Below are 12855 nucleotides of genomic sequence, written 5' to 3'. Positions count from 1 at the left end.
GTGGCCACCTCATGGTATGGTTGACCAGGCCAGTCCCTGAAAGGACCTCTGATTGTCTAAAACTTTGCCAGCTACAAAACAGCCATGAAAAGAAGATTCCAAACAATTATGCATGCTTTGGTGGTGGACGGCTTGCATTCCTAAGGCCCCTCCTCACACTAAACAAACCACATTCCAATGTCTATAATTCCCACAAACAATATTTTAACCTATATTCTACAATTAACATCATTATCATTATGATTTAATACATCCTGGCTCCACGTGACAGGTGCTATTCTTTATTTCAAATGCATGGGGTGGGTAATGGAAATGTTTGGATAAGTTCCGACAAGATGTGCACAACAGAGGAGGAGGACGGGTGAAAATTTCAGTCAAATTCTCCTAATGTAATAAATATGTGGCTCACAACATGGCTCTTTTTTGGTATGTGGAAGGAGGCAGGTCCATAGCTAGATTGTTGTGAGAATAGCATGGCTCGTGTGATTCGCGTAGCGTAGATTTACTCTTGTAAACAGGGAAAATGTCACAATAAGTCGTCTTGTTAAGTGTGATGTTGAGGAGGCAGCGTATGTAATTCATAGACAGTAAAGCAATGGATCATATTGTATGTGTAAAAACTTTCTGTATGGCGAGGCAGGGTGAGTACTTGTGGGCTATGATAAAGAAAGGCTTTGAATGTGCACTCAAATATGGATGCTCTAAACGCTATGAGCATGTCAGCAAACCATGTCGTTATAGTGAGCTGCAGAGTCTCAGAAGGGGGAAGCCCCGTACGTTTTAAAGATATCCTGCCAGCGGCCAATGGTTGTGGAGCTTGGGGCGGAAGCCGGAAGGGGAGGCCTGTAAAGAAGATGAAGGGCTTGAGTGAATATGCATGGGGTGGCTCTTGGGAGAGTTTGGTCGAAAGAAGGACGGCTCGTTCTGACCTTCACTCAGCACGGTTCTTCTCCTAGCTCTGCGTGCCGCCTTCGCTCGTTCATGGTGCTGGGCACACGGATCTCCTCAGTGAGAGACAGCTTGCGGCCGAGGTATCATCGCCTGTGACTTTAGCCCAACACCATGCCAACCTGCATGATCTCCGGACATGCTCATACCTTGAAAAGTCCTAACCTCATCCATTGTTCGGTGGTGTCGGTTCCTTATTTAGTTGGTGCCATGTGGGTGTGTTTAATTTAGTTACTATTTCTGTCCCTGTTAAGATTCCCCAATTTGTCTTTTCATTGTGACTTATACTGGCTGGTTTGTTCTGTTTTTGTCTGCCTTGTCTTTCCCAATCCCACATGGTTTTACAATTAAAACCTATATCTTAAGCGAGGCTTTGTCCAGAGTTTTCCGCACACTTCGAACCACTATGGTTTTAATCAGGTACAGATTGGGAGTGAATACACCATCGGGTTGTGGATAGTTAGTTAAAAGATAATTTAGCCATTCGCGGAACCTTTGGTCCAGGAGCAGAGGTATTTCATGGTTGTGAGCCTCTGACGCAACAATATATTTATGAGTCTGATCTGTTATTCCAACAAATACAAACAACTTTGCTGTTTTATTTAACGGCAATTTTTTGTATCACAATCCATTACTACAGGGTGACTACTCCAGCATACGTCACAAGAAGAAAATTTATGTTTGAAGTTTATTGACAGTTTGAATAAACCATTTAAGTCTCGGCACATCTTGCTTTCTTAACCTTGTGTTCAAAGCTTAATGAACTAATTCTTCTGGGTGAAAATTTGACTTTGTGAAAATAATTATAGAATTGCAGCAAAATCATTTATTAGTAGTAAACCTTAGGATCTCATGTTCTGGATTTATGTAGCAGAATGAATAAAACGTCAGAATTAACCAATATAAGTCTTCCAATATTACCTCTTTTTAATGCGATCAGGTTCATGTATTCATATTTATGGGAGTAGCTAAAAGTTATTGTGTACTCCATGTTTTAGACCAGTAATCAAGGGTGTCGTGGTGCCAGAGTGCACTGAAGCGCTGCTCTGGCAACCCAATTCATTGGAGGTGGAACTTAGCGAAACAAAACAAAATAAATAGCCCCGACGGGGCTGATGGTCATCTCTTGAAGTTGTAGTTCAGACATCTGCTGATTTTGGGGGATTTTGAGAGCCTTCCTGGTCCCTTTGGAGGCCCCCTGATACGAAATAGAAAAATCTAAGACAGTGCAATCCTGCGGACCATCGAGTTGGAGACCTGTATCAGGTTTCAGAGCAATGGGTTAGTAAATAAGGGATGAGGCAGGATACAAAGTTTCAGCGGTAACCCCCAGCTCATGTTTCCAAATTCGAAATCCAAATCCAAATTCGAAAAATACGAAAATCCAAATCCAAATTCGAAAGTAGAGGGGTAGAAGGGCTGTAATCGGGTTTCAGAGCAATCGGTTGGTAAATAAGGAATGAATAGAGATCTGAAGTTCCAGGGGATAACTGCCCATGAGCACCTTCCCCCACCCCAGTGGAGCCACCATGAACCCAATTCTAAAAATATGGAATAAAAAAATCTAAGACAGTGGGATCTTGCAGACCATTGAGTTGAAGAGCTGTATCGGGTTCTAGAGCAATCGGTTGGTAAATAATGGGCGAGTATGGATCCGAAGTTTCAGGGGGTAGGGAGGACCTGATCAGGGGGTAGGGAGGACCTGATCAGGGGGTAGGGAGGGAGGATCCCTGAGAGCCACCTGATCCAAAATCGAAAAATTGAAGCCCGAGAGATTGTGTGGGCCATCAAGTAGAAGGGCTGTATCAGGTTTTAGAGCATTTGGTTGGTAAATAAGGGACGAGCAGGGATCCTAGGTCCGGGGGTTAACTCTCACCGGGAGCCTCCATGATCTGGGGATAGACCCCCATGAATAGAAAAATCGAAGCCCGAGCGATTTTGTTGTCTACTCTCTTGTTGTACTCATGTGTCAAGCTTCAGAACAATCAGCCAGGTGATAATGGTGGAGTAGTAACAAAAAGTTAACGGACGGATGCACAGACATCCGGACATCATGACCCATTTTACAAGTCCATCTCTTTGAGAATTGAGATGAGATAACCTAATAAACTCGAAAGAGCAATCAGAGATTGCAGACCCTTACCAGGAAATGTGTGGTTTTGTCCTTTGGGTCCTTTGGATCCTTGGGATTTTTTGTGTCCTTTGGGTCATCGGTGTATTTTGGGTCATCTGAGTCTTTTGGGTCCCTGGGGTCTTTTGGGTATTTGGGGTCCTTTGAGTCTTCGGGTCTTAAAGGGTCTAGATGGTCTTTGAGTTTGAAAGGATCTTGGATATCGCCGATCAGCTACACTGTGGTCTGCCGGGAAGCGCCACGACTGAACGCAACGAGCAGCAAGTTTGTGCACTCATCAGTAAGGACTGAAGGGTGATGGTTACGGAGATGACAGCGCAGCTTGGCATAGGGCACGATGGCATACAGGAGATGACAGCGATCTTAGAATATCGGAAAGTTTGTTCTCATTGGGTTTCCCATTTGCTTATGGAGAAACACAAAACCACATGCATGGATGTGTCATCACAGTTGCTTCAACAACATGCTGCCAATGGCTTCCTGGTCTGGTGATGAAAGCTGTCACTGGTGATGAATGCTGGTTCCACCATTTTGAACCAGAAACCAAGCAGCAAAGCATGAGATGGCATCACTCCACATCTCCCAAAAATAGTTAAAATAGTCCCCTCTGCAAGCAAAGTTGTGGGAAACGTCTTATATGATGCCGATGGATGCATATTGGTTGATTTTCTACAAAAAGGGGAAACCACAACACAGCTCGCTATGTTGAGACACTCAAGGAACTGAAACATGCACTTCGGGGAAAGCACACGATGAAAAAAGCTTTCATCTTTAATCTTGACAATGCTAGACCACACACTGCACATCTGACATTGGAGGAAATCGAAAAGAAAATTGGCTGGGAAGTGCTCCGCCAACCCCCATACAATCCGGACTCGGCCCGTACCATCTACCATTTGTTTGGGTCCTTAAAAGATGACACGAGAGGCCAGATAGCTGTGCGTAGCTAGTGGGGAAGTGTTGGAATGGCCTTCTACCATAGTGGGATTTTTAAGCTCGTGCAGCACTGGCAGAAATGCGTGAATCGTTCTGGAGATTTTGTAGAAAGGTAATGCGGTATGTCGAGTTACAATTGACTATAAAAGTTTTCTTACCTGTACATTTGTTACCTTTGTTTTAGTGTATAATAAACGTACTCATGGCTTTTGGTATGGCCCTCGTATATACACACATCCTCGTCTGTCCTTTTCTTGGGTACAAATCTGCCAGGAATCCCTCTCGTGCAGATGTTCAGGATTCTGAACCTAAAGCCAGGACTGAGGAGGTATCAGCAGGAGGTTAGGGGTTACAGGGTGTGGGGAGGGGGGGGGGGGAGGAGGGAGAGGGAGAGGGAGGGGTAATCGTCTTGGATCGACTGTCTTGTTTCATTCGAATGTCTTGTTTTCAAAGTAGTCTCCATCAGAATGGTGTAATCTGTGAGAGAATGCTCACTTGTTCATGTGCTTGGGCAATGTAAGCTGCATCTCAACATGTTCACATTTTCCTTTATGTTTGTGGCAAGAATAAAAAGATAAATAACTCAAATCATGTATGTTCTCAGATAACTCACAAAGGGAAAACGTAAGTGACCAATGGTTGGGAGTTGTGGTTCGAAGTGCAGGTGTTGGAGGAAAAGTCCTGGTATGTAATTTTATAATTCACCTTTGCTTTCATTTGGTTTTTATTATGTTGGCTTTCTTCGCACTTTACAAATTTGGGAATGCATGATTAACAGTGGAAAATGATACTGCATGGTGAATAAGAAAACTGGATGCATAAATATCATGTTCCACCACTAGATTTTGGAAACTAACAGAACGAGAATACCTCCGCCAAGGTAAACAGTTTACAGTTTGTATCCCTCTGATAGGCTGGATCTGGATCCAACATGAACCAAAATGGAATCGGCTTGTTCTTGTCGCCTAACCAACTTATCCACCAAGTTTTGTTATAAGCCATCCATAACTTTTTGAGATATCGTGCTATATATCGTTTTGCCCTATCTTTCAATGGTGAAGAGTCACTTTAAAAATTCTAGGATCCAGATCCGGATCTTCACCAAAATCTAATTATTTCTTCCTTGTCACACACTGAACCTCTACACTAAATTTCATCCGAATCCATCCACAACTTTTTGAGATATCCTGTTGACAAACAAAACAAACAAGAAGATGGCAGGCGGAGCATGATACTTGCAAAATCCGCCCCCCCCCCCCCCCAACAAAAACATTTCCATTGATACAGCAAATTGTCCATTTCATCAAGATTAAAATTGACAATCCTGATCAAAGCTTGGGTCAATAGGAAGAAAAGTGACGATTTTTCAGATGAAAAATGATGATTTTGGAAGGTTGACCTTGAGTTGACCTTTGACCTTTTGACCTCAAAATAGTTCGTTTCCCTATTTAGTGACAATGTGCAAATGCTGTTCAATTTTCAAGTCAATCGGATGAAAATTGAGGATTTTAGAAATCAAAACCAAAAGACCAAAAGAACCAAAATAAATTTGGCCTATGTTGACCTTTTGGCCTATGTTGACCTCAAATATACTTGGTGGTTGAATTCAGTGACCAGATATGCAAGTCCTCTTCAAATTTCAAGCCAATCGGATGAAAATTGAGGATTTTAGAAATTGAGGATTTTGGCCTATGTTGAACTTTTGACCGATGTTGACCTCAAAAATACTTGGTGGTTGAATTCAGTGACCAGATATGCAAGTCCTCTTCAAATTTCAAGCCAATCGGATGAAAATTGAGGATTTTAGAAATTTGGCTTATTTTGACCTTTTGGCCTATGTTGACATCAAATATACTGTGTGGTTGAATTCAGTGACCAGATATCCAAGTCCTCTTCAAATTTGAAGTCAATCGCATGAAAATTGAGGATTTTAGAAATTTGGCCTATGTTGACCTTTTGGCCTATGTTGACCTCAAATATACTTGGTGGTTGAATTCAGTGACCAGATATGCAAGTCTTCTTCAAATTTCAAGTCAATCGGATGAAAATTGAGGATTTTAAGAATTTGCAAAGTTGGTGACCTTTGGCCTATGTTGACCTTTTGACCTTTTGACCCCAAAAACAATAGACTTCTCAATTGGGACGACCTATACAACTTGGTGAAGTTTCGTGACGATCGGTTTAGAATTGTGACCTGTAGGCCGGTGACAAACAAACAAACAGACAGACAGACAGACAGAACCACAAACGTAACCGACCAATATACTTGAAAAATCTTCGATTTTGCAAGTAATAAACAAACAAGAAGACGTCATGCAGAGCACGATACTTGCAAAATCTAACCCTCCCCAAAAAATAAAGTTGCATTTCATTAAGATTAAAATTGAGGATCTTCATCAAAGCTCTGATCAATCGGATTAAAATTGTTTATTTTTCAGAGGAAAATTGATGATTTTAGAAGTTTGACCTTGAGTTGACCTTTGACCTTTTGACCTTAAAAATATTTGGTTTCCCAATTCAATGAGGTACTATGCAATTGCTGTTTAATCTTAAAGTCAATCGGATGAAATTTGACGATTTTACAAATGAAACTTGATGATTTTAGAAGTTTGACCTTGAGATTACCTTTGCCTTTTGACCTCAAAGTAGTTGGATTCCCAATTTAGTGACTCAATATGCAAATGCTGTTCAATTATCAAGTCAACAACAACAACACAACAACATGCATTTTAAGGCCATTTTCCCTGCCAGAGCGGGGGTTAGCCTTGCGGTCCCCATGACAATGTTCTCCATTTTGCCCTATTTTCTGCATCTCTCCTTGTTAACCCCCTTGCCCGCATTTATTCTTCCACCACCTTTAGCCAAGTCTTTCTCGGTCTTCCCCGTCCCCTACTTCCTTCTACATTCATTTCCATCACTCTTCTCAACCAGTCACTTTCATCCTTCCTCAATACATGACCAAACCATCTCAACTTGTTCCTCTTCACAGCATCAATCACAGGCTCTATTCCCATCATCTTTCGCCATTCATCATTTGTCTTCCTCTCTCTCAACGATACTCCGCACATCCACCGAACCATTCGCATTTCCACCCTTTCCAGCCTTCGTTGCTGCTCTACGTTCTTTATCCATGTCTCGCTCCCATAAATCATAACACTTCTCACACATGCAGCATACACCTTTCCCTTCAGCTTCAACGACACTCCCCTCCTCATCAGCACGCCACTCAGTTCCCGAAACTTCTTCCATGCACAGCTCACTCCAGCAACCGTTGCCGAGTCTGATCCACCTTCTCCATTCAGCATGTCTCCAAGGTAGCAAAATGTTTTCACACCTTCCAGCTTCACGCCGTCTCCAAGATCCAACTCAACATTTCTTCCATTTGCACTTCCCTCCGTGCACACCTTATATTTGAATGTAGCTGCCACACTGGTTAATGACCCTCTTAGACCACTACATTTTTGATGAACCCACTCAGCGCACATTGTACATTGATGGAGTTCACTCCGACACCCATCCTGTACACAGCACAGGGCCACTTCCCAGTTCTTTCCACCTCACCACATGTTTACCACTTGCCATCACCTTCGTCTTTCCGATATTCACCTTCAGACCTTTTGTCTCCATACATTCCTTCCACTTGTTCATCTTTTCCTTCAGTCCATCCATACTTTCCGCAATCAACACCAGATCATCTGCAAACAACAACTCGCATGGTAAACCTTCCTTTACGTTCTGAGCCAGCACCTCCATCACAGCTACAAATAGTAGTGGAATTAGTACTGACCACTGATGCACTCCCACCTTCACCTCAAACTCCACTGTTCCCGTCCTCCGTCCTTGCAGCTGTGCGCGCTCTTTTGTACATTGCCATCACTACTCTGATGAACCATTCCTCCACTCCTAACTTCCTCAATGCCCATGTCAATACTTCGTGTGGAACCCTATCGAATGCTTCCTCCAGATCAACAAACCCAAGAAACAACTTCTTCCTCTTCTCCATGTACTTCGTCTGCAACTGCCTCACAATAAAGAGCGCGTCTGTCGTTCGTCTTCCCGGCATAAATCCAAACAGCATTTCGTCGATCTTCACATTCTTTCTTATCCTCCTCTCCAACACCCTTTCCAATACCTTCATCCCATGCTTCAATAACTTTATCGCTCGGTACGAGACACAGTCCAGAGGGTCACCTTTCCCCTTGTATAGAGGGACGAGGGTACTCAGTTCCCAATCCACTGGAATGCGGCCTTCTTTCACCACCAGATTACAGATCTCTGTCATTCTCTTCACACCCCAACTTCCTGCTGCCTTCAACCTATCTCCCACAACTCCCGACGGCCCTCCTACTTTTCTACTCTTCCTTGCTTTTATCGCTTCCTCAACTTCCTTCTCAGTTATCTTCTCTGCCGGCCCTAAAACTGGGTTACTCTCTATATTGCCATCCCATTCAGTCTCTGTACAACAACAACAACAGGCATTTTAAGGCCATTTTCCCTGCAAGAGCGGGGGTTAGCCTTGCGGTCCCCATGACAATGTTCTCCATTTTGCCCTATTTTCTGCATCTCCCCTTGTTAACCCCCTTGCCCGCATTTCTTCTTCGACCATCTTTAGCCAAGTCTTTCTCGGTCTTCCCCGTCCTCTACTTCCTTCTACATTCATTCCCATCACTCTTTTCAACCAGTCACTTTCATCCTTCCTCACCAAATGACCAAACCATCTCAACCTGTTTCTCTTCACAGCATCCATCACAGGCTCTATTCCCATCATCTTTCGCAATTCATCATTTGTCTTCCTCTCTCTCAACGATACTCCACACATCCACTGAACCATTCGCATTTCCACCCTTTCCAGCCTTCGTTGCTGCTCTACGTTCATTACCGATGTCTCACTCCCATAAATCAGAACACTTCTCACACATGCAGCATACTCCTTTCCCTTCAGCTTCAATGACACTCCCCTCCTCGTCAGCACGCCACACAGTTCCCGAAACTTCTTCCATGCACACCTCACTCGAGCAACCGTTGCCGAGTCTGATCCACCTTCTCCATTCAGCATGTCTCCAAGGTAACAAAATGTTTTCACACCTTCCAGCTTCACGCCATCTCCAAGATCCAACTCAACATTTCCTCCATCTGCAGCTCCCGCTATGCACACCTTACACTTGAATGTAGCTGCCACACTGGTTAATGACCCTCTCAAACCACATTTTTGATGAACCCACTCAGCGCACATTGTACATTGAATGGAATTCACTCCGACACCCTTCCTGCACACAGCACACGGCCACTTCCCAGTTCTTTCCACCTCACCACATGCTTTACCACTTGCCATCACCTTCGTTTTTCCGATATTCACCTTCAGACCTTTTGTCTCCATACATTCCTTCCACTTGTTCATCTTCTGCTTCAGTCCATCCATACTTTCAGCAATCAACACCAGATCATCTGCATACAACAACTCCCACGGTAGACCCTCCTTTACGTTCTGAGCCAGCACCTCCATCACAGCTACAAATAGTAGTGGACTTAGTACCGACCCTTGATGCACTCCCACCTTCACCTCAAACTCACCACTGTTCCCGTCCTTTGTCCTTACAGCTGTGCACGCTCTTTTGTACACTGCCATCACGACTCTGATCAACCATTCCTCCACTCCTAACTTCCTCAATGCCCATGTCACTACTTCACGTGGAACCCTATCGAATGCTTTCTCCAGATCTACAAACCCAAGAAACAACTTCTTCCTTTTCTCCATGTACTTCTCCTGCAACTGCCACACAATAAAAAGCGCGTCTGTCGTTCCTCTTCCTGGCATAAATCCAAACTGCATTTCGTCAATCTTCACTTTCGTCCTTATCCTCCTCTCCAACACCCTTTCCAATACCTTCATTCCATGCTCCAATAACTTTATCGCTCGATACGAGCCACAGTCCAGAGGGTCACCTTTCCCCTTGTATAGAGGGACGAGGGTACTCAGTTCCCAATCCACTGGAATGCGGCCTTCTTTCACCACCAGATTGCAGATCTTTGTCATTCTCTTCACACCCCAATTTCCCGCTGCCTTCAACATATCTCCCACAACTCTCGCGAAAAAAAAAGATCTCGCGAGATCACGGCGAGGTCACGTCTTTTCGAAGCTGCTCCATGCGCTCACGCTCTCGAAGCTAAGTGATCTATCACAATCGTGTTTTTGTCGAGACTGTATCTATCTTTCGGTGTATGTACCTATAGCGTATCTTTTGGAAAATTTTCGGTGCTAATTTTTCGTACATGTATACACAATCGTCGGTTAATGGTATCGAGTATTCTGCGGCCTAGTACTCGTCGGCTTAGACTACCGTACCGTCTACGACCTTGTGTTTTTTTTCTCTCAGCGATTCGTCGAATGCGCTGAAATTATTTTCGTTCTCTGTTTCATACCAGTCGTTCACCCCGTACCTCCTTGTTTAATATCTGTACTCACAAAAAAAAAAAAAAAACCCCAAAAAAAATATTTCCTTCCCAGGTCTTATTCATTTATTTGTTGTTCTTTTTGTTCGTTCGTTCTTCGTTCGCGATTACGTGGCTAGAAATGTATAATCTCTCCCCTGAACAACTATTTTCTCTCATATATTATAACACGCTTTTCTTCTTTTCCTACAAAAGGATGCTTTCGTCTTGCTCACCAAATCTATTCATTCCAAAAAATATATATAATACTGAAGGAGCTGTGGCTCCCACGTCGATCGAAAGAATGGACGCGACAAAAAGCTTGAATTCATCTGAGCTGCTTTATTCGAATCCAACACTCAGGCACTCTGGGAAAAACGTTTTACGGTCAGCAATATATATCTATTCCGCCAGGGGGTTTGCCCAGGCCTGGCGCCAGGGGGCGTGGCCCCGCGTCCCGGCTGCGGCCTGGCAAGTTGAGGGCGAGCCTGCCCGGGCGTCCCGACCGAGGCCTGGCAAGTCGAGCGCGGGCCTGCCCGGGCGTCCTGGACGAGCCCGGCCTGGTGATCGCTCCGCGTCCTTGATAGGTGCAAGGCGATTGTGTAACCCCAGCGGCAGCCGCTACACACGTCCCCCCAGAATCGACTTGCACCGGCAGGGTCAACTTGAGGGGGGTCCTGATGACCCGGCCGAAGCGACCCCTGGCGGGTCGTGGGAGGGGGTCCGGTGAGGTGGTGGGCGGTCGAGTGGGGGGCACCGTGGACGGGGGGCGGCCTCGCCGCGGCGGGAGGGCCACCCGTGGTGGGTGGTCGACGTCCACGTGCGCCGGCTTGAGGCGGTCCACTGCAATCCGGTCCGACCTGCCGCCGATGTCGATGACGAACGACTTGTCGTCCCGTCGCAGCACCCGGAAGGGCCCGTCGTACGGCGGCTGGAGTGGCCGCCGATGTGCGTCGTGACGCACAAAAACATACTCCGCGGTGCGGAGTGCTGGGGGGACGTAGGACTGGGGGTCACCGTGGTGGGATGTCGGCACGGGGGCAAACCGTCGGGCGGCCTCCTGGAGGTCCGAGCGCTGGCGAGCTGCGGACCAGGGGCTGGTAGCGTCGGGCACGAATTCGCCCGGGACGCGTAGCACCTGGCCATAGACCAGCTCGGCGGTGGATGCCTGGAGGTCCTCCTTGGGGGCCGTGCGAAGGCCCAAAAGGACCCACGGCAGCCGGTCGGCCCAACCGCCGTCTTGAAGGCCGGCCATGAGCGCGGCCTTCATGGAGCGGTGGAATCGCTCGCACAACCCGTTTGCTTGGGGGTGGTAGGCCGTAGTACGGTGGAGCTTGACCCCCAGGTTGCGGGCGACCGCGCCCCACAGCTCGGAGGTGAACTGTGGTCCGCGGTCTGACGAGATGTCCGCCGGTGCGCCGAAGCGGGCGACCCAGGTGGCGATGAAGGCCTGCGCCACGTCGGCGGTGGTGGTGGAGACGAGGGGAACGGCCTCCGGCCACCTGGTGGTCCTGTCCACCATGGTGAGCAGGTGTGTGAACCCTCGTGATGGGGGAAGGGGGCCCACCAGATCCACGTTGACGTGGTCGAAACGTCGTTCAGGCACGGTGAAAGGTGCCAGCGGGGCCTGGGTGTGTCGGTGGACCTTGGCCCGTTGGCAGGCGGTGCAGGCGCTGGTCCAATCGCGGACGTCCCGACGAAGGCCGTGCCAGACGAAACGCGCCGACACCAGCTTCTGGGAAGCTTTCCGGCCCGGGTGGGAAAGGCCGTGGAGGGAGGCGAAGATGCGGCGTTGCCAGGTGACGGGCACGATGGGGCGAGGCCGGCCTTGGGAGACGTCGCAGAGCAGGACAGTGTCCGCGCAGGGGATGTCGGCCAGGCGGAGGCCCGTGTCCGCCGCCCGGAGGGCTTGCACCGTGGTGTCGGTGGTTTGGTCCGCCGCCATAAGCGCAAAATCCACGCCCAGGTGGACCGCGTTCGCGCTGGCCCGGGAAAGACAGTCGGCCACGGCGTTGTTTTTGCCGGCGACGTGCCGGATGTCCGTGGTAAACTCCGACACGGCGGAGAGGTGGCGCTGTTGGCGGGCCGACCATGGCTCCGTGACCTTGGCCATGGCGTAAACCAACGGCTTGTGGTCGACGAACGCCGTGAAAGGTCGGCCCTCCAGGAGGTGGCGGAAATGGCGGACGGCCAGGTGTAGACCGAGGAGCTCCCGGTCAAACGTGCTGTATTTGAGCTCGTTCGGCCGGAGCTGCCGGCTGAAAAAAGCGAGTGGCTGCCAAACCCCGTTCACCCATTGCTCATGTACGGCGCCCACCGCGTAGTCGGAGGCATCCGTGGTGAGGGCGATGGGAGCGTTGAGCACCGGGTGAGCGAGCAGTGTTGCGTCGGCGAGGGCCCGCTTTGAGCTT

General features: G+C 47.4%; 1 protein-coding gene across 2 annotated transcripts in view; it reads left to right on the top strand.

Moving 5' to 3' along the window:
- LOC137431101 (integrin alpha-6) overlaps nucleotides 1-12855 on the top strand; it is a 148492-nt gene that overhangs the window by 32014 nt on the left and 103623 nt on the right. For both annotated transcript variants that reach the window (XM_068122009.2, XM_068122008.2), the window contains exon 3: nucleotides 4620-4699. In XM_068122009.2, coding sequence (XP_067978110.2) covers nucleotides 4620-4699 — 80 coding nt within the window. The remainder of the gene's footprint in view (nucleotides 1-4619; nucleotides 4700-12855) is intronic.

Source organism: Myxine glutinosa, chromosome 7 (assembly GCF_964187855.1).
Source record: "Myxine glutinosa chromosome 7, kmMyxGlut1.1, whole genome shotgun sequence".
Lineage (NCBI taxonomy): Eukaryota > Metazoa > Chordata > Myxini > Myxiniformes > Myxinidae > Myxine > Myxine glutinosa.
The sequence above is the reverse complement of the archived record's forward strand: the minus strand, read 5'-3'. Positions and strand labels throughout refer to the sequence as shown.